The sequence below is a fragment of the Brachyistius frenatus genome, unplaced genomic scaffold (assembly GCF_029030835.1).
Source record: "Brachyistius frenatus isolate BFR_SWC_R1_liver_20210118 unplaced genomic scaffold, ASM2903083v1 Contig_43, whole genome shotgun sequence".
NCBI classification, from domain to species: domain Eukaryota; kingdom Metazoa; phylum Chordata; class Actinopteri; family Embiotocidae; genus Brachyistius; species Brachyistius frenatus.
Window position 1 is genome coordinate 3,042,314 of NW_027210642.1, and position 22,550 is coordinate 3,064,863.

A 22,550-nucleotide genomic window follows, 5' to 3' on the forward strand; every position below is an offset into this window, starting at 1 on the left:
GAGCAGCTGGAGAATAGAGGAGGAGCAAGCAAGGATCCCATCTCTGCCATTCATGTTACAGCGCTGGCACTCGCCTTGCCTATGTGTTTGCTGAGGCACAAGTGGCATACCAGAGTATCTTCATGTCTCTCGGGAAAAGACGTGTCAAAAGGCACAAGGCTGGTGGATTCCCCGCCGCGAGCGTGATTGTCGTGTGTGTGTCAGGGGAAGTCTGATGTCCCCGGGGAGGCCTGTGAAACTGTCACAACACCTTCGCAGGGTTGCCCGTAAAAAAAAAAAAAAAAAAAAAAAAAAAAAATTGTGAGAGAGACAGAGATTTAAAGAGACAAAATATCAAATCAAAAGGAAGAAAGGTCCATTCAGCAGCAGCAGCAGCAGCAGCCTGAGCTGTGGGGGGGATGGCCTTGCACCTTGGCAGAGGCAGCATCAGTATCAGCAGCCACACTGATCATTTATCATCCTATGCCAAGATCAAAGTGGACAAACAACCTCCATGAAGACCTGGGGAATGGAATCCATTTTCAGCCTAGAGGGGTAAACATGGCAGAGCAACGAGTGCGAGTCTTGTGAAGCTGGGGTAGTGGCAAGAAAGTGTTACATCCCAGCCACCAGCTGCGAGTGCAATCATTAGCTCCAAGGTTAGGGGAGGGAGAGACCACGGAGCATCCAGAGCTTTCATCCTCATTGTAGCAGCTGCAGGGGGTGCATGGCGACACCAGAAATCAGCAGAGCTCCAACGTATGGAACTTTTCCAGAGGTTTGAGGAACCGACTGACCGCAGAGCTTCTCCACGTGTGAGGCTACAGTCCTTAAAAGATGGTGTGATAAATGATGTATTCTAAATGGACCACTGTGTATGTTTTTCTAAGCAGGAGGAAAATGATGTATGATGCATAGCTGTGGTATGTAAAGAGGGAGAAAGAGAGAAAGGGAAATACAATCTCTTCAAATGCTGCAGAAAGACAGTATATATATATAAAAAGGAAGACTTGTGTTGACTTGTGTTTCTTCTACTCTTGGGTTGTCCTGAAAAATAGACAGAAAGCACAGACACACACAAGATCCTCACGCATTCCTGAGGACACACACAGAGAAAAGAGACAGAAACTCATCAAACTGTCCTCACAGTGAGCCGGAGGTTAGTTTAAGGCCACCTTGGTTGTTTGTCTGATTCATTCAACAGTTCTCTTTCAGGGCTCTTTTGAGAAATAAGCCACTGCCCTCTCCCACCTTAATCACTCTGCTCAGTGCTCTCTACAACCCTATCAAATACTCCCACACTAATGAGTACAGCTAGAAAACACACACTCTCAAATAAACACACATATTCTTAAGGGCATTGCGGGACAACTTACCCTGCTCTGTCTGTTTTACAGTGCTGAGATATAGCTCATTCTCTCCCCCTCTCTGTTTTCCCCTTCTCGCACTTTACATTTCTCACGGTAAAGAGTCATCCCTTTTTGTGGCCCGAGCACAGCCTCTTGCTTCTCATTCACTAAACATTTATGAGTCCCACGTCTAATGGTGTCCCTATACATATTAATAGAATTTCATTTTGAGCTACATCAAAGTGTTTCCTTTCCTCCACTGAAAACTTGTCATATTACAATGCCATTATTCCTTTTACTGACAAACTCTTCCCGACAAGTCAACTATCATTTCCAGCGGCTTTGTGTCCAAAAAGCAATGTCTCGTAATGAATAGGCAGCGCTGAATACATTTGAGGGGGAGAATCAATTTTATAGTGAACGGTGGCAGAGTAACAAAATGTGAATGGAAAAGTGGAGGATATGGAGCTAAGCTAAGAAGCTCAAAATCTCTACTGTACAACCTGTACAGCTACCTGCTGTACCTTGTGCATATTAACAAGATAAATCACAGCTGATTAAATGGCAGAGGCTCAACACTAGGTCTAATGGCCCTGGATTGGTTAGCATGGATGCTCTCCACGGAGAGCATTAGGGATCAATAATGATGTAGCACTGTCTCCTGGAGAAGGAGGAGGGTCAGGTAGAGTTCTCTTGTGGGGTAGATTTACTTTGACTCAACGTACATCTGTGTTAAGACTGCAGTGTCGGGTTTTCACTGCAGTAAACACATGCTGCAGCTGTATCCATGGATCTGTGATGTCTTAATGGAATCCAGCAGGCTACAGCAGGCTGTGACAGTATGAAATGAGAGTTCAGTTGAGCCATTTTGTCTTGCTCTGTTCCGGATGGCCAAAAACAATGCTACATGACAGGGAGGCCTTGCAGGGATTTTTGGCTCGATGAGATATGATTTGACTTGTTGGCAGACGTTGTATTTTGCCAAGGCGATGCCATACACAACAGCACACACATGTTCTGGACCCATGTCTGAGCTCAGCTGGGCAGAGTTGTGTGTGTGTGTGTGTGTGTGTGTGTGTGTGTGTGTGTGTGTGTGTGTGTGTGTGTGTGTGTGTGTGTGTGTGTGTGTGTGTGTGTGTGTGTGTGTGTGTGTGTGTGTGTGTGTGTGTGTCAGCTCGGCTCTGGCTGTCACCTTGCCGTTTCAGGTGACTGGCAACATGGCGCCCGTGTGACACAGGCGCCACTCACATGGAGGACCCTGTCAGAGGCAAACATCACACACAGCCATCAAAACGGCTGCACACCATCTCGGCTACTATGACATACAACCTCTACATATCATCTCTCAGTTGTTCGCTTTTTTTTTGTCGAGACAACCAAAGAAAAAAAAACATGCGTCGGCCTCGGATGATACCAGAGTGCCCATCGTTCCCAGCCAGACGTGAACGATGGGGCATTACCAGAGCGATTAGTAGCAGCAAATTCAATTAATCTTGACAAATCTCTGCTGAGGCAGAACTGAGGAGAGCGACGCGCCCCCCTCTTCTGGTAATTAAAAGTGGCCGAGTTGAGTGGCGTGTGGTGCGATGGTGACTAGGTTTTGGGATGAACAGTTTCAGCTCTGAGTCAGAATGTGTCAGGTCGTATTTAGTTTATCAGACGGGCACAAATACCCGCAGTGAGTTGTGTGCATACCCGTTGTATCCATACTTGTTTCTATTTTTGTGTGGCTGTGAGTGAGTATGGCATGCTAGCGTTCCTACGGTGGAGGAGAGTGGCAGAGGACAGGGGTAATTGGCTCTTCTTTGTCTGGCGGGACTTTTCATCAGAGGGATCAGCTTCCAATTTTCGAAGCCGCGCCATACTTCAGACGCAATCAACAAAGTTCTTTCCAAACACGGGGAGGAAAAATGCAAGTCAGCAGCTATTTAATCATCCCTTTTATTGCCTTGCAGAGAGAGAACAAGCTCCCTTGTGCATTCAGACGGAAAAAGACAAGGTTAGAATGCATGAAGAGAAGAAAGTGGCTACTACTAAGCAATGCTAACATGACCCTCTATGGACAATACAATACAGGACACCAAGCTACGGCTTGAGACTATCAGAGGACTAACAAGCAAAGTCATACCATTGTAGAGGGTCAATGTGACTTCCAATGACATCGACTGAAAGGCAGGGGAACAGAGGGTAGAGAACACTTGAGAAAAACAGTTGTTGCCACTTGGAAGGCTGTGAAGAAAAGATTCAGACTAACAGAATAATCCCCAATGCAAGAAACCCAACTTCTTCTTATCTGTGACTGAGGCTGCAACCTGACTCAACAAAGTCTCTCACAAGGCAAACTGAGGGCAGAAAAGCACTGAGCAGAGGAAAGGCACAGGCTGAAAGAAGGTGCTTAGATGTTCCCGGATGGCTGCATATACCTGTAAAAAAAACAGAGACAGTAGAAGAAACAGAATAGAATGGAAAGCTAAGATGTGGTAGATTGATGGACAGAGAGTAAAAATAGAAGAAGAATGAGTAACAGGACTGAAGATTTACTTGGAGCGCAGATCGAAAGAGAGAGGAGCAGAGGACAGGAAAAAAGGAGTGAAGAGACATGAAAAAAGAGGCGATGCTGACTGTGAGAGATAATAGGTAAAGTGAGCATGACTGAGAGACCTCAGAGAGAAGAGATGGAGAAGAGGAAGAAGAGAAAAGGAAGTTAGCAGCTTGGCGTGGTCCCAGTCCGGTGGCTTCACCACAACATCTGCACCTGAGGAAAAAGAGACAATCATCCCATGATACCCAACCCCGATAAATGAAACATCCCCACACCCCGATAAGACCCCTCACCCCTCCCGGACCCCAACATCCTCATACCTCCCTCCACCCTCTCCTGAATCCCAATTCTGCTTCTGCCCAGTGGAGGGGAGTGCCACTGTTTCTCCCCTCCAGCCAGGTGTTCCTGCACAGTGAGGGGATCAATGCTGAGAGTAATAATACATGAGAGGGAGGAGGGGAGGCTGAGCGGAGATTTTCACATGAGCGAGGATCAACACAACATGATTTAATCCTTGCTGTGTCTGCTCCTTTGGCGGTGTGAGTGTGCTCTTGTTTGTGTGTACATGCTTGCTCAGAGAGGAAGAGTCAGAGTGAGAGAGAAAGAGAGCAACTGTGTGTCTCCCTTTTGTAAGTGTGAGGTAGACTGTGTGTGTGTGTCACACCTGCCACAGAGTTTGGAGCAGGGCTGTGAGGAAGTCAGCTGTTGCCATGGGGACATTAAAACGTGTGGCGCTCCAGGTCATGTGGTCTGAAATAAGGCCTTTGCTGTTTGTGTTAACATTCATATTGTGCGGTGCAGCCTACACACAACACCTCCTGCCTCAAAGTCTCACTGCGCCCAATTTTTATTTTTATTGGAAAGTCAGGGGGACAGCAAAGGTGTTTGCCACCAGATAAAGGCAGTCACATGCCCCTGGGTTAATCAGTGCATGAGTGTGGGGCGGTGTGTCACTGTTGTGATTGCCAATAAGGGCTGACCCTGTGTTTGCAGTGGGTGTGCGTGAAGAGCTTATCGGACCCTGTGCTTGTGGAGCACCTTCCCCCATGTGAAAATCCCTCTCAACTACTGGTGCTTCACTCTGTTGATGAGGAAAAAAAGTTTAGTGCTCGTGAGTGTGTGCATGTGTGTGCCTGTGCAGTGTAGAAGAGAGAAAGAAGAGAGAGACAGAGAGAGTAGGTGAGGGCAAAAGTCTTGTCCTGTTTTGTTTGGATTGTGTTGAGAAGATCCAGAGAGAGCATGTGAGTGTAAGAATGTCATTTCTTTTATTTATTTTTTTGAGGGGTTGAAGAGGGGGCAAGAGGTTCAGGTTGGGGGTAGAGAAAGGGATGGGAGGGGTGGTGAATGGGGTGAGGAGGGGGGGAGGCGGGGAGGGGGTGACGGTGTCTCAGTACTCACTGTAGGGGACACACTCATACTGGATCTCCAAGTACTTGTAGGTCCCTGGGCAGGGGTCTGGAAACACGTCTGACCCCGCTACCACCACACACTGAGTGCGATTGTTACACCTGCAAGATGAGACAGGCGGGGGTAGGAAGGGAGAAGAGAGAGAAAAGGGTGGAAGTAAGTGATACAAAAAATAAATGACGAGTGCCATTGTAAGAAAGACAAAGAGGAGTGTTATATAAAAAAAAAAAAAAAAAAAAAAACATCTTCAGGCTCAGCAAGACAGAGGGAACGGTAGGGAAGGGAGTAATTTCACACTAGACTAGATCATGTGACAGCTGCACCCGAGGGGAGGTGCGAAACAGAGAGGGAGGGAGAACGGGGAAAAGGAGTGGGATGAAGGATAGAGAGAGGCGAGGAGGGTGGGAATAGGCAGAGAGAGGGTGAGTGACGTCAGAGCCTCCTCTCCTGGGGGATTGTGAGTGGGAGCAATTAGAGGTGAGAGAACAGGGAAGGACGAGGGGGGGCTAAAGCAAATACGCTACACCACAATGCACTGGGAAAACATTTATATGCACATAATACCTACGTCTAAACCGCATCACTGCATGCCTTCTCACATTTGCGGACTCACATACACACAAGAAGAAGAAAAAATACACTTCCGCTCTCGCATGTACTCAGTCATTCTAAACACATAATCCCTCTCGATCCAGCTTTGAGCATTCCTCCACAGTGCAGTCTTTCTCTCCCTTCATATCTGAAATCTCTGCTGCACTCACTCTATCATCCCATCATTTCTAGGAGTCTTTTTTCTTCCTTTACCCCCCGCCCCCTAAATTCTCTCCTCAACCCCCTCTTACTGCCCTCCCTCCCTTGCGCTCATCCCCAACTTGTACCCTGTGCCTCCATTACAAGCGTGATGGATAGCTGGGAAAGGGCTTCCATTGATCTGAGCTCAGAGGAAGCAGATGCTGAAAGCAAACACAAGAGAGCAGCTGTAGGAAGCCCTACAAATACTCCTGCAACGATCCTAAACATACACCCACTCATGCAATACACACACCAGCAAACACACAAATGTCTCAGCAGGATGCAGCGGTGCTCTGTACAGAAAAAGGATGCTGACTTGGGTATTCCACACGAGATACATCTGTATGCAAAAGTTTGGATAACCCTGAACAAATTGTTAAGTTAATTTTTGTATGATTTGAAGTAAATACAACCCCTAAAGCAAACAATGATTAAACAAAATAGACTAAAGTTAAGGCACTGCTCCTTTATATTTAAAAAAAATAGGAATAAAAACGGTTAAATTTGGGCACCATTTTACTTCTCAGAAATTCATTAACTTGTTAGACCTTAATTGACTTGTTAAATAAGTAATTCTCAGACAAATTCCACTAGTCAGCAGAGACTTAGTGCAGTTACTGTAAGTTTTTCCCATCTTTTCAAACCCATAAAATAAAAACCAGCGGGGTTGTATTTTTTACATTCTTTCACTTCAAAACTCAACAAAATGACAATTTGCCCAGAGGTGAGCAAACAACACACCTCAGGAGGAAAATTGAGAAAAAAAAGCCAGAAACGCTGAAGGAATTATGTTGCGAAATAGTGTCTTGTTTCCGTTGCGAACAACAGGCTCCGACTCTGCACAAACACATACACAAGATCTAAACAGATCAATAGTTACCTCTGTGACATTATCTTGAAGGCGTCAGGCAGGTAGCATTGCACATTTTCCATCTGAAAGGGGTCCGCGTCACAGATCTTGTCGTCAGTGCGACCGTAGTTGGCCGTCTCAATCATGATGACATCACTTCCAGGGCAGCGCAGCTCGATCGGGTAGCCTTCACACGCCAACTCTCGACGCATCAAGCCGAAGGGCATCATTGACCGGCTCAGAGCTGGAGTAAAAAGAGGAGGCAAAGTTATTGATAATTCAATGAACCTTAATACTTTGAGGAGGCACTTTATTATTCAACCTAATTGTAAATATTATATGTAGTGTTTGACAAAAGCAGGTGCAATGAAAGTGGTTTCTAAGTCTTGATGTGAAACACAAATTTGGTATTATTGACTCCCTTTTACTGAGTCGTAATATTTCAGTCCTGTTGATGCACAGCCTGGCCATCCACATTCCACATTGGATGATACCAGATCACATATTGGCACGACAAATTTGCAGCCATACCAGCTTCTCCAAGAGATATTGAGCCACTTGTCTAACAAACTGTGAGAGATTCAAACGTTAACAAACTCCTACACACAGCCAGGCAGCAGCTCATCATTCTCATCCACACACCAGAAAAGAAAAGAACTCTATTTCCTTCCTGGCATCTTTTCACCTCAACCAGGCATCAGAAAATAACTTTTGGATTCAGTCTGTGCAAGAGAGGAAGTAATGACAGAACAAGCAGGAAAAAAAAAAAAAAAAAAAGGACAGAGAATTAGCATCCGTGTACTTTTTCACCTTTGGTGTGTACACCATTTGCACACCCACTGCTGGTAATCAGCCGCCTGAGAGGCATGTCATTGTACTGCTGTGGCTCTGTGTGGAGAAGGGTCAGCAGGGACAGCGGGGTACTCTGGGTTAATCGCTGAGCCAGACTGAGAGGCATGAAAGAGGGCTGCAAAGAGGTGCTGAGAGAGACACTCATTGTCTCTCCAGCTCTCTCAATAACTGCATACTTTTCCAACGGCTTCAGCATTCAGCTTCGTATACAAAAAGTAACAAAATGGCTGCCAGCTTCCTTTACAGCTCAGGTGGAGGCAGGGGCACAGAAACACAAGAGAAGTAGAGACAGAGTGAGTGATCTGGAAGTGACGTTGAAGGACAGCCAGCGTTCCTCTGTGGAGAGTCTCATGCCAGGGACTGTGAGAGCTGCTGTCCATGGTGCTGAACTGACTAAACAACTTTTGGGAAAATAACGTCCCGAGAGTTGGAGCTACATCAGGCTGGTAGGTGTGGAGCTGTCCGCTGTCCTGACGGACCAGAGGGCTTTGACTGAGATCTCTTTTGCAATGTTAGTAGGAAGGACATGGGACCCATTAGGCTGACGGTGTGCATACTGTCAAACCTAAACAGACCAGTGCTAGTTCCACTTTAACAGGGTGGTAAGTTCTTTATAAACTGAGGCTTTTACTGCACAGCAGTCCCCCTGCAAGACGGGCCCAGCAGCAGACAAGGGCATTGAGTCAGCCCCTCTCCCCCACTACTGTTAATGCTGAAACCCACAGAGCGGGCCTGTTTTCCCTTCCTGACACTGAGCTAGCACTACTTAAGTTTCAGCCGCTGTCCATTCAGGAGGAGTGCCTATCTGGGTCAATGTCAATGTCAGTCATTCCAGACATGCTCTACAGCACTGTGCTACATGATTCACTGCCATCGAACTTGCTCATATTTCTAAATGCCACCCATTTATGCGGCGGGGACTTCAGTTCAGTTGTGTAACTAACGCCATTAAGACTGAATGACCAGCTCAGACAGACTTCAAATCTTTTATGCCTCGCCAGCATGCAGTGCCAGTGCCAAATCACAAAGGCCTAGATGCAAAAGCGCATACTAATTAAAGCACACGGAGATGCAAACAGCAGGAGAGGCCAGACAAACAAGTCCACACTCAAATGCAAAAAACCACACAAGCAAATTAATACATACACAGACGTACTGGGTGGAGAAGTGTGTATGTTCACAGTCCAGCACACACATACATGCATACACACATCCACAAAGTTATGGTGTCACAGTGGGATTACAATGCGTAGTGCCAGTGTGTGGCCTTGTTCTCTAACTACCCTGTGGTGTAAATACACAGCAGTGTACAGCTGGCCAGTGATTAGAACCACACAGTCAGCCAAGAGGAGGGTGAAAGTGAAGGGGGCCACCAGGAGTGATCACACTTAGTACACTTTCACTGAGGACCGACACAACAGGAACGTTGGTTCACACCAGAGGTGGCATATCACACATTAAATGTACTTTACATAGTAAAGCCCACTTTACATGGTAAATAGTTCTGGCTGATCAGGGCCATCTACCACCACACGAACCCACGGTCTGCAACAGTTTTATTTCTAGTGATCATTTTATCTAAGTGTTACTAATTGCAGCTAGTTACAATCACTGTTTTGTTTGGTAAGTCACCTGTAGCTCACTGCCATGTATTTATTTAGTCAAACGAAGCTTCTTATTAAGACAGATTTGTTTTGGAGTAAAGACTAAAACAAAATATCATGACCCTGTTGAATCACAATGATGTATAGTTAGAAAAATTGACTAGTTCAGATTAATGCCTACTGTGTTGTTTGAGTCCATCCATGAAATCCATTATCTTGTTTTCAGGCATTTCTTTTTCTGGCGCAGCTTTTACCGTACATTTTTAGCCATAATTGAACACAGACATTTACTAAGCCAGTAAACTTCAATGGTGGCAGCAACCACCATAACTAGCCTATTTCTGGCACCACTGCAAAACCCTGTTCCTCCCATATTGTATCATGTTCCACACCAGTGTACTTTACACCTACACAACCACTTATTGACAAGTCGCTGGTCTAAGGTGGCTTTTACTGTGTAAATAGAGAAGGATGCACTTTACATTCATGCAGAGATTTCTTGAATGGTGTATTCACAAACAAGCATGGAACTTAACTTGGGGGAATCAGTGTCTATGTGTGTGTGTGTGTGTGTGTGTGTGTGTGTGTGTGTGTGTGTGTGTGTGTGTGTGTGTGTGTGTGTGTGTGTGTGTGTGTGTGTGTGTGTGTGTGTGTGTGTGTGTGTGTGTGTGTGTGTGTGTGTGTGTGTGTGTGTGTGTGGTAGTGTGTCAGCCAGATGGCCTGAGGCCTAGCTGGAGCTGTGGCTGGCTCTGAGCTGAGCTGAGATGAGATGAGCTGAGGATAAGCTTGGACTGGCCATGGGCTACAATTGTCCTTCACTCTGCAGGAATCCATTAAGGTTTCAGGGTCTCTTTAGCCAACACATACGGACGGACACAAACACACACACACACACACACACACACACACACACACACACACACACACACACACACACACACACACACACACACACACACACACACACACACACACACGCACACACACTTAGCCATTTAGTCGAGCCTGTCAGACTCTTAATAGCTGAATGACAAAGTGTCTTTCTCAGCAGCAGCCATATGTATAGGTGGATGTAATCCCTCAGAGTGAGAGTTTGACTCATCTCCCATGGTATATAAAACTGTGTTTCTTTCTGTCATCTGCAAGTAATGGGTACCAATTGTCACAAATGATAATGTTATGAGCCAATTTAGTAATTATACCAGCTGATTTGCATGGACGTGGCAGTGTGCAAAAAGACAGAGGTCAGACACACAACAGACAAGGGCCTGGTGTCACTCCAGGGCAGCTGGTGTGAGAGCTGGCTTCAAAAATGAAGCTCCATACAAATTAAGAGCAAGAGAGAGAACTGATTAGATTTGACTCATTATGCTCACATAGTAATTAAAGCCTGAGGGTGGATAGATGCTTGGACCATCAGACAAGAACATCATTTTACAGAAGCCACTCGCACACTCACTCTACCATTGTAAGTCTCTCACGCAGACAGACGCAAATGTATAGGAAGCTCCAAGATGATTGATAAGAAGAGATAAAGAGATGTGACTCGCAACACAGAGGCGTCACCATCACTTGAGAAACGCTAGAAGCAAGTCTTTTGTTTATGTAAAAACCGACAAGGAGAGATGACATTTCAAGTTATGAGAAGTTCACATTTTTAATATATAAAGAGTTGTCCTCATTGAAACACTTCACTTAAGTATTGTCTTTATTTTGTGAAAGCACATTGATAGACACTCGACCTGCAGTCCTTGTCTGTGGAAACATACTTGGCCAAAAAAAGAATTCATTATATTCAATTCCCTATAACTTTTAATCAGCCGCAGTGTGCTTTCAAACACAAAAGCACCTTGTTTTCAACATCTCCTGCAGTTTGACCTTGGTCTGTGTTATCGCAGAAGCTCTATAGGGTGTTTTGTCAGTAATAGTTGAGTGAAAAGAATTGGCCTTGCATGGTAGCCAGCGACTTTGCAATTAAGTCACAATAGGAGATTATACTTGTGGAGCTCTGTAGCCCTGTGGCTGACTTGTTAGTGGCTGGCAAACTGTCTTTTGTGGGCCAAAATGTGATCAACCCCTCTTAGCCCCTTTGTCTGTTCCAGCAGTCATCTCCTAATGGATTAGCATAGCACTGAAGCAAAGTGCCAGAGAACATGTTCGCCAGGCAGTATCAGTATTTGAGAAACCCTGCTGATGAGGTGGGATTCTTGTTATATCAATGTCCTTAAATTGAACTTTAAGTGAATGCACCACAGCTAATAGGTGATTATCCTCTTTTTGGCCAGCTACAGCGTTGGAGTATTAAAAGTATACTGCATACATATGCCCTCAACATCAGCACTGGCTAAAAAAGCAAACTCCCTCATGAGTTTCAGGTTAGTTTTTTTTTCATAAAGCTGGCGAGGAAGAACAAGTAATTTTACAGTCATTGGACAGAACAGAGAGGTCTCACTGATGGGAATCCCTCTGTAGCAGAAAATCATCCTGACCAATTTATACAGCCCTTTATCATCTTAGCGCTGCATCTTAGCGACTCACTTAGCACTGTGAGTTAGTGTAATGACTCGCTGGAGCATGGCCTGTCACCGCAGACAAGCTGAGGCGATGCGGCCAGAACTGTCACATTCAAGCAGCCTTCAAGCTGAGGAGTTGTGACAAAGTGACATGCTGAGACAAACCTAAAGGCCTAACATGAGGGTGCAGGGGGTGGGGGCACTATGAGCTTGTGGGACAGTGTGTGTGTGTGTGTGTGTGTGTGTGTGTGTGTGTGTGTGTGTGTGTGTGTGTGTGTGTGTGTGTGTGTGTGTGTGTGTGTGTGTGTGTGTGTGTGTGTGTGTGTGTGTGTGTGTGTGTGTGCGTGAGCGTGTGTCTGTGCGTATGGATTGGAGGGCAGGGGGGGTAACGCTGGCCTGAAAGCTAGGATGCAATCTCATCTCTGACTCCTCTGCCTGTCTGCTACAGGCAAAAGGAGACAGGAGATGAGATGAAGAGTGACTGTATGGGGAGTCACCAGCCCTGCTATAATGTCAGAACACAAAGCAGCGCCAAAATGACACACATCCACTGTGATGGAGCCGAGTCAAGCTAACACACAAGGAAGGAGAAATGGCATGGTAGAGTAAATGAGACAGAGTAACAATAGAAAAAGATAGAAACCTTCAAACAAGATGCTGGCAGAAGATGAGCATAACGACCGTTCTTTGTAGAGGCACAAGGTCACCGACATAAAAGGAATGAGGCAGACAGATTCGTGGGAGAGAAGACCTTCTATTGTTCAGATCTGCTCACCACAGACAGCCTCTCTCCTCAGCAGCCCAGTCCTCTGACTGAACTGGATTACAGCACAGCCCATAACATTACATCATTCATAAGAGAATTAAACTTGCTCCCACTGGAAATGGGATACACACACACACACACACACACACACACACACACACACACACACACACACACACACACACACACACACAAGTTCTTGCATTCGGATACATACAAGCCCTAACCCTCATCCATCGTCAACCTCGAGAACTCTATGTGTTGACAAACTTTGCTGTGGGGGGAACTAGCAGGCATGGTCGAGAGATTATGGCGGGCGGTTAAAAAGCCACAGAGACACTGAACAACACACTCGCACAAACTTGAGGAGGGAGGCGAGACGAGACGTGCTCATACTGTCAAACCACTTCATTGCTGGCCCCGGCGTCTAATTATGCAATAAAAGCGCCTCAACAGGGGGAAACGACATAGCCCAAAATAAAAATCAGCCTGCCTAAAAAGTAGGAGATTCACCCGGTGTAAAATATCCTCCATCTCCCCTGGGAGGGGAGCTGTGCTACAGGCCCAGCAGAATTCTGTTCTGTTCTCTGTTTCCAGCACATATCACAGGAGGCAGGCCAGGCAGACAGTGAATCAGACCTAGATTCATATGAAAACTGTGGTGGAGTAAAACTGCAGGTGCTGCAGGGAAACAGCCACAGGGATGAGGGAAGAACGGAGCAGAGGCAGGAAAGTGAGAAAGATGGTGAGAGACTGAAGAGAAGAAAGTGATAAGAAAAAGGAGAGAAAGTGAGAGATAAAGTGTGGAGGAGTGAGTGGGGAGACTGAGTGAGTAGCTCGCAGGGTGCGCTGTCAAAAAGATGTGTGTGTGCATTTGGAAAAGTTGCTAGTCGCATCCAGAGACCTGTTAGGGAAGATGAGTGTCAAAGCCCAGCCCTGCCGCTGCATTAGACACATAATTAACCTCCTTATACGCTCAGCCAAAGGCTTGGGCGTGTGGACAGTGTGTGCATCTGTGTGTGTTTTTACTGTGCATGTTTATGAGCTGATCGATCTGTTTGCAAGTACGTGCAGGTTACTACAGTGTTTTGGGTGCTCCTCTACTTTTACTTTTTCATACCTATACGTATTAAAAAAAATGGATCATGATCAAGACCCCGCTGAATTCCTCGTATACTGCTTGTATGCCATCTTACTGAGCTGCAGTGCGATGAACATATACCATATGTTTTCTTCTCTCTATGTTTTTTATTTTTTTTATTTTTCTCCTCAGCACCATCCCTCGATCCCTCATCCAATTTTGTCCACCCGGAAACGCTCTCATTTACCCTCCCCACCCGTCCTCTTCACCCTCCCCTCATCTCCTCCATGTCTTCATTCCCCCGTCCTAACCCTTCACCTCCAGTTTTCCCCCTCCTCCCTTCCCATTCCGTTCACCTCCTTTACTCCCACCTCACCGTTCCACCAGCCCGTCCACTCTCATCCATCTCTCTCCCCGCATTTGTCTCTCTCTCCCCCTCTCTGCCCTTGGCGGCCAGCGTAAGCTGCTGTTGGTAATTATCAATCTGCAGTCCACAAAACACATGAGAAGCAAATGCACACATTCTCGAGCATATGACATATTTGACGCACACACACACAGGCACCAGTGCTTTCAAATACACACACACACACACACACACACACACACACACACACACACACACACACACACACACACACACACACACACACACACACACACACACACACACACACACACACACACACACACACACACACAGTCCTTTATGGCTACAAAGCCTCAAAGTTACCCAGTAGGGCCCTGAGAGAAAAGAGGCAGCTCACACGACTGCACAAACAGGAACACAGTCCCCAACCCTTTCTGTAGGAGCTTGTTTGCGGTACACAAATCAATGTACACAAACTAACATGGCCCTGCACACACACAACTACAAGCAAACACAAACACACAAACAAAATGGGCACAAACAAACGCACACTAACGCTGTGTACAAATGAATAAACAAAAAGGCACAGCCTCTGTATACAGGCGCAGACACATCAGAGTGGCGTGCGTCATCTTCAAAGGGAGGTTTGAAAGAACACACCGCCACGCCGCCCAGGCCGCTCCCTCCATCTCCCACCTACCCCCCACTCCCAATATATGTTCAAAGGCTATCCATTAACCTTTCACTCACACAGGCCTCTCTGTGATCTACTGCTCTCAGCCAAGGGCTTTGAAGAGTGCAGCAACCTCCAGCACCAGGAAGGAAACAAGGGAGGTAGCAAAAGAAAGATTAGAGAAAGACAGAAAGAGGCAAAAGATAGAGAAACGCAAGAGAAAGGAATGACAATGACAAGAGATGTGCGCTTTTAACAGATGGCAGACAAAGGGTAAGGAAAGGAAAACAGAGCGGCTGGGGGGAGGTGGGAGGGTTAATCTCGAGGAAGGAGGTGGGATGGAAAGTGGAGTAAAGGCTGGGGATGGTTGAAAAAGGAAGAGAGCAAAGTCTGTGATAGAAGGAATATGAAGAGGGGCCACAGGACAGATAGAGGGCCAGAAAAAATGTGCAGTTGGCGGGAGGGACATCACAACGAAGAGAGAGGGAGTAAAAGCCGAGGTGTTAGGGGAGAGAGAGAAGAGAGATTGGATGAAAATGAGAGGCAAGTGTTAGGAGTGAGAGAAGTGAGAAGCACTGACTGTTGCTAATAAGATAGGGAAGCGACAAAAGCATAAAACCACACACAAGCAGCAGACAGACAAAAAGAGGAAGAAAAAAAGGGGCTCTACAGCAGTTCTTTATTGCAAAATCCAGATGATACGCAATTTTCACAAGCCACCAGATTAGCAATTAGTGTCAGAGAAGGCTGTGGATTTCAGCTTTATGAAATAGAAAAATCATGGTAAAACATATTTAAAAGGTCATTTTCAGACAAAATGGGGGAGTGTTTACTCGTCTCTGAACACACACCAGTCAGTTCTGATGGCCTTGGTCTATAAAACTCCAAGCTATTAGAAACTTGAAAAGATAACTTGTCTGTATAATTTAATCATTTAAAGCCAGTGTAATTTATCTGTCTGTTTCTGCTACTAATACTCCTGTCAGAGGAAAATGGACCATAGCAACCCATCGTACTGTTATATCTGGTGAAACAACAACTGTGCTCTTGAGAGTAGTTCCCATATGAATTTAATACTCAGTGAACTCACATATCATAAAGATGTGAAAAAGACCTAACTGATCCTGATCACAACACTGAAGGCGCCATGTACGAATAATTACAAACAATAAATCAGCACAACTTTAACAGTAGCAGGTGGAGCAGTACAGGAGCAATGAGAAGAAAATGTGAGGCTGACAGGTTATAACAACCCTGTCTCCAAGAAATTAAGTTCATATATTACTAAAAATGTTTTTCCAATTACAGAGGGGTGGTGAACATAATCGCTGGATTATGTTCAGAGGCAACAGTTTTTTATGGTTTTGTTTCTTTTTAATATATGAAGTGCAACATATATTCACTGCAGCGGAGCTTCCAGATGGTGGATGGGGTGGATGGTGGGCATACAAAGCGCATAATTGCAACACCAGGTTCACATGTGTGGTTGAGTTTAAGCAACAGAAGCACTTCAGTTGGGGAAAGATTATGGTTTCAGTTACATTAAAATAAACACATCATGTCTCGAATTTCAGTAGACTTTTTCACAAAACGAAAACGTGCAGTGACTACCGAAATGTAACATTAAAAGACTTGCAAGTGGATATTATACTGTGTAGTGACAGTGACATCTTAATTATATATTCAATATCATGATATGTCAGTGTGACTTCCAATCAGAATGTATTTACTGAGGCAAATTAGTTGTATGTGGAAGTAATTTCTAGGGTTATCATAATGTGAATGTCATTTCTTATTCCAGTGTCACCTGTTCTGATCAACTAATAACAGTAGCAACTTCAGAGCTTTGCCTGACATATGTTCAGTTTTTCAGCAAAACTACTGCAACTATAAAAAATATATATATATAAAAAAAAAAAGAGTGGAGCTATGAGTTTACAAAACAAAGGCAATATGCTGTTCAGCAAATTATACAACAACAAGAAGCCAAGTGCATGTAGCAAGGTTAGAGGCGCTACCGCTTTATTGCCTCCTCTCAAAATGTTATTGCTATGAGCCTGTCAGAGAATCAATTCTTATGAATTTGTGAGTAGGTCGTAGTTTTGAAATTATAATTTTAATATTATTGCATTGCAATACTGAGAGTCTTCTCTTTCTCTCTGCTAAAAGTCAATATTGGATGTGGTTTCAGGTCAACAATTTTTTCTTTTTGATCTTCACTCAGAATTTTAAATCTGAGGTTGAGCAACACTTAGACCCAAAATAACTCAGCTCAGTTATAAAAAAGCATCTGACTTGCAAAGGCAGTGCATTCTTCATGTGGCCCATGAAAAATAACTATCCACCCCTGCATTATATAGAAAGCAAAATACTACATTAAGATCAGTCCCCATTTAGACATTCTGTCACCATCCAAGGACAGTCGAGAGACCGAGCACTTTGTTGAGAAGATGTGTAAAAACAGCTAGTCCCCCGTCCTTAAATAATAGCTACTGTTCAGGGGAAAAGGCACGGAAGAAAAAAGGCAGGGAGAGGAGGGGAAGACAGATAAAAATGTCTGCGTGTGCACTAAAGGACCAGGGGCCTTTCCACACGACTGCTCCGAGAGCAAAGGCTTAAATACAGGGGAGATGAGAACAGATTCAACCAGTCAGCTGGCACTGCCATCCTCATATGAGTGGCGTGCACATGCACATGCACATGCACACACACACACACACACACACACACACACACACACACACACACACACACACACACACACACACACACACACACACACACACACACACACACACACACACACACACACACACACACACACACGCATCCATCTGGACATGTGAGCACACTCATGTAAACACAAAGACCCCCACAGACTCTGGCATGTACACACTATGCACTCATAAACATACCGTGCATGCACTTAAGCAGAGTACTGTATACTTGCAAATTCACACATATCACGCACACACTTCAAACTGAAAAGACGTACAAATTGCCTTGTAATGGTCTGGCTGCTACCACTGGTGCACATAAATACTAAATACAAACACACATACACTAAATGAAAGTTGTCTGTCAGGACTTCATCACGTACACACAGCTGCTTGCAATCCCTGCCACATTAAGCAAACCTAATGGGCTTTCAGATAAACAGCACTGGGTATGAAGGGTGGTACATTCTCAAACATTCTGTGGAATCAGCGGGACATTTTGTTTGTCAAGGTACATGTCAGTCTGTCAAAGGGCATGCCAGTATAGAGTGGTGCAGATTTTTCTGCAGTATACAATACGATGATAATGACTTTATGTGCAGGTGGTGTGACTTTGTATTTACAGATAAAACAAATATTGTTTTTACTTCAAGCAGCCATTGCATTTCAAAGAAAAGTTAAGATGATTTAAGTGGATAAATATGCATCGTGTGAGTGAGGCTTGTGTGAGAGAGCAGGGAAGAAGTATGTGTACAAAGCTCATGCTGGTTAGGAACGTTTGCACTAAAGAGCCGCTTTCAGAGGAGAATAAATGTGCGAGTGTTAGGGGTAAATATTAGAATGTGCAGCCAGGAGCAGAGTGAGGTTAAAGCGTGGCAGATTAGCCGGGACAGTGAGGGGGAGCAGGAGTACACATTATACTGTGAAGCCATGTGTGATGATCGCGCAGGTTTCCAAATGAGCTTTGATTAGTCTGAGAGGGATTTCGGCGGCTCTCGTCACATCAAAACCCGGTCCCTTTCCTTAAAATTCCCTTGTTCTCGTTTCTTTTTCTCTCCTGCTCCTCTGGTCACACTACAAAAGAGAGAATGTGTTTTGTGCCAAAAATCTGACTGCCAAAATTATGTGCACCACAACAGTGTGGGTGTGCATGAGCATGTGTCAATGTGCCTGATTCCATAAGCAAAAAAAAAAAAAAAAAAAAAAAAAAAGATTTTCTTAATTTCATCAAACCCGATGCTGTGCCTGTGCTTCAAGGCTAAATACAGATAACAGTCAATTGATTATTAATGCATTATTAATACTGTCAAAGTGCCAGGTCACAAAGATAGTTGGAGGCTTATTTTCATCCAAATACACACATCAACACACACACACACACACACACACACACACACTAACACAGAGCTACAAAATGACAGAGGCTAAATGAGAGGAACAGAGCGTACACTACTCAAATCCCATGTTAAAAAAGCAGCCAAATTAGGAAGGAAAAAACCCAGCACCTATTCAAATCAAAGCCGCACCTGACCAATCAGAGTCTTCGCTGAGGGAACGCTACAGTCAATACTGATACAAACGTACACAACACATTTTAATGTTACCCTCACTCCTTCACTTTCCTCGACTCCTCCTTCTCCATTACCAGCTCCTCCCCTGTGTTGACCACGTTTCCATGACGCTCCTCCTCCTCATCCTTGCTGTCCATCACCCAGCAGCAGCTCGTTGGCACAGGGCTGACTGAGAGCATAAAGCAGATGGTGTGCTGCTGTCTGCGTGGCAGGCCACTAGCAGGACACCCAACAGCCCCTCCTTCTCCCTCCTCGGCCCGCTGTCTCCCCCTCCGATCCCTGCTCCTTCCCTCATACACATGCTCCGACACATACACACACCCTCCGGCATCACTTTAGCCCAACCAGGTCACCTGCTACCAGGCACAAAAACAGCCACACAAACACAAAACTAAATTATCTTATGTTGCAAGGAGGTCACACATACAGTATGGCGCCATTACATGCACGGATTCCCCCTTATTCTCTCGCTATGCTCCAAACTAACATCGAGATGACAAGAAATGTTATTGACATTTTCGCATGCACTCTCCACCACGCTCACACACACACACACACACACACACACACACACACACACACACACACACACACACACACACACACACACACACACACACACACACACACACACACACACACACACACACACACACACACACACTGTCTCCTGTAGAGACAGTCTAGTTAATCAAGTGCAGTGTTTCTAGCCTGGTCAGCAAGTCAATATACTTACAACCTTCATCACGTAGCTAACATATAAATATTACATCCTCATTTGCAATAACCCGGTCAGGCCAGTTACAGGGAGCCATGAAACCAACCGGAGCTCATGTGCAACATTACAAGCTGGCTCAGTGAATCGACACAAACTTACGCAAATCGTACATAAATTATAAATACATGCAGTTTAAACTCTGAATTAAGATACACATATTTTTACTTAACTTGCATGTAATGATGTAAGAGTACCACATAAAGTTGATATTCATTACATACCTTGCGAGGATGGAGCGATGTTGCTGTAAGCCACAGCACAGGTGAAGACGATCCAGACAGCAAGAGCCATGTTGGAGGCTGAGCGGGAGGGGGCAGGGCTGGGGGCGGGGCTAAAGCGTAGAGGCAGTCAGCAGGCACAGGTGAGTGGGGTGGCACTTCCTCAGCTTACACCCTCCCTGAGGGTGATCCTGCAAGCAAAGAAGTTACAAATAACACAGAGATAAGTGCCTCATAACAACTTGTATGCAACTGTGTCACTAAAGAGTAATTATTCTTTCGTTCTGTTTTTCATTCTTTTCCCTTTCTGTAAGGTATTTCAATTACAGGGTGTTGGTGTATTTTGCATTTGTCACTGCAATATGGTATAATAACTCCTGATAATTAACTGCGTGGCTCATGACGTACAGCATCAGAGTGAGAGGAGATAGGAGAGAGGAGAGAGGAGAGGAGAGGCTCCCCCTGTGGTGGTCAGGTAGAATGATCAGACAGGAGATCTGAGGCCATTTTGTGCAGGATGGCATGGCAACAGCTGTTGTCACTACCAGCTTATCACTCTGAAGTGTTTGGATGCTTGATTGAATCGGACATGCTACATATGTTTTTGGGCTGTTAACAAAGCTACATCCATGTGAAAAATACATGCCTTCTGTGTGTGTGTGTGTGTGTGTGTGTGTGTGTGTGTGTGTGTGTGTGTGTGTGTGTGTGTGTGTGTGTGTGTGTGTGTGTGTGTGTGTGTGTGTGTGTGTGTGTGTGTGTGTGTGTATAAAGGCACAGGAAAACATACAAATCAAGAGTGAGAAGTGGTGACTCAGTTAGCAGTGCTGCAGGGCTCACACATCTCATTTGCCTAATGAAATAAATCACAATCTGGAACTTGAGCTCTGATTTTTTTGACAGCGGAGCCTGCTTTGCCCCTCCAGGGGCTTAAAGACAAAAAAAACAGTAGAGATGGTATTGTTAGCGCTAATACTCCTCCTGCTGAGCTTGCTGATGAAACAGACAGATTGGTCGATTTGAGAATTTATTTATTTATTCATTTTGGGCGGGTTGCTTTGTCCCTTTATTTGATCATACTGTAAAAGGGCATAAAAGAACTCAGTGCAAGCACCCTCACGCACCCTGGTTTGGATATTATATAGGAGCTTTTGTTGGTTTTCTATGACTCTATTCATTTCCAAAGCATGTGCTCTAACATTTTCAGGTAACCTTCACAATTACCACTTCAGTTCAACTGTTTGGCAGCTCCAGCTCTACAATTGTATGTTATTCCGACAAACCTACAGACCTTTTCAAACTTCTGTAATCCTGGTCAAAAGCCAATACTTTCCAACGTTCAGCAAGTATCTTAAGGTGAATTACACACATCCAAAGAATTTAAACAAAATAGATATATAACGTGATAAAGTTTAAAGATGCCGGATTTTGCTGACTGGAGAATATGTAATGTCCATAAACAATGTGGGGAAAAAAACTATTTACCTAATAACATAATCAACATAATCCTAATCTTGATTATTGACCCTAAAAAATAAAACAGACATTAAGGATTATAAAAGTCCCAACATTTCTAATTTTTTTTAAAATCTTTTCATCCTTATGGATGTATTCTACAACATACAAAATAACATGCATGCGTGCCGGGGCTTTCTTTAGCAAAGATGGCAGGTCTAGAGTGACTGGAGGTTTCCCCCCTCCCCCATCCTCCTTCCCTCCTCCTTCATCATCACCGATTTGGCTTTCCCTCTACCTCTTCAGCCCCTCCTCTTCGTGACCTTCTCTGATATTTAACCTCCTCCCTTGTGGCAATAACGGCCCACAGCCACTGACCTGCCTGGGTGTCGCTGCGTGGATTAGTATGTTGGATGTCGTACAGTACAAGCAAGTCAGAGTGAGAGAGAGAGGACAAACAGCAGAGAGGGAGAGAGAACGAAAGCAGAACACAGAGTGCAAAGCACATCAGCAGCAGATGTCCTTTACCCCAGTGTTTATTTCCATCATACGCGCAACACACGCACACGCGCACACACACACACACACACACACACACACACACACACACACACACACACACACACACACACACACACACACACACACACACACACACACACACACTGCACTAATGCAGCTTGTGCCTTAATTTGAGTTTGTTTGTGACCACCCTCCATGACCAGCAACTGAGAGAAAAGGACACACTCAGAGGGAGGGCAAGAAAGACAAAGAAAAAGTAGAAGAAGCAGTCAACAAACATCAATAGACATGCAATGCTGCACTGTACAAGCCTCGGCTGCTCGGCTCTCTCTCTCTCACGGCCTTTACTCTCCCGCTCCCTCTTTTTTCCCCCTGATCTCACTTTATTATTAATGGTCAAAAAGTGATTCCATCCTGTGCAGTGACAGGCATTTGCTTTTTCCACAACTTTTTTGCGTTTAATAAGAAAACATCTATCTTTTCTCTTGTTTCTTTTGACTGCGCTTCTGTCTGT

The 22,550-nt window shown here is 44.9% G+C and overlaps 1 protein-coding gene across 2 annotated transcripts in view; it reads right to left on the bottom strand.

Moving 5' to 3' along the window:
* Positions 1–22,550, bottom strand: part of adgrl1a (adhesion G protein-coupled receptor L1a) — an 88,947-nt gene that overhangs the window by 30,732 nt on the left and 35,665 nt on the right. For both annotated transcript variants that reach the window (XM_069702992.1, XM_069702993.1), the window contains 3 exons: positions 20,066–20,253; positions 6,950–7,163; positions 5,269–5,378 (listed from right to left, as the gene is read on the bottom strand). In XM_069702992.1, the coding sequence (XP_069559093.1) occupies positions 5,269–5,378; positions 6,950–7,163; positions 20,066–20,135 (394 nt within the window). In that variant the 5' untranslated portion in view covers positions 20,136–20,253. The remainder of the gene's footprint in view (positions 1–5,268; positions 5,379–6,949; positions 7,164–20,065; positions 20,254–22,550) is intronic.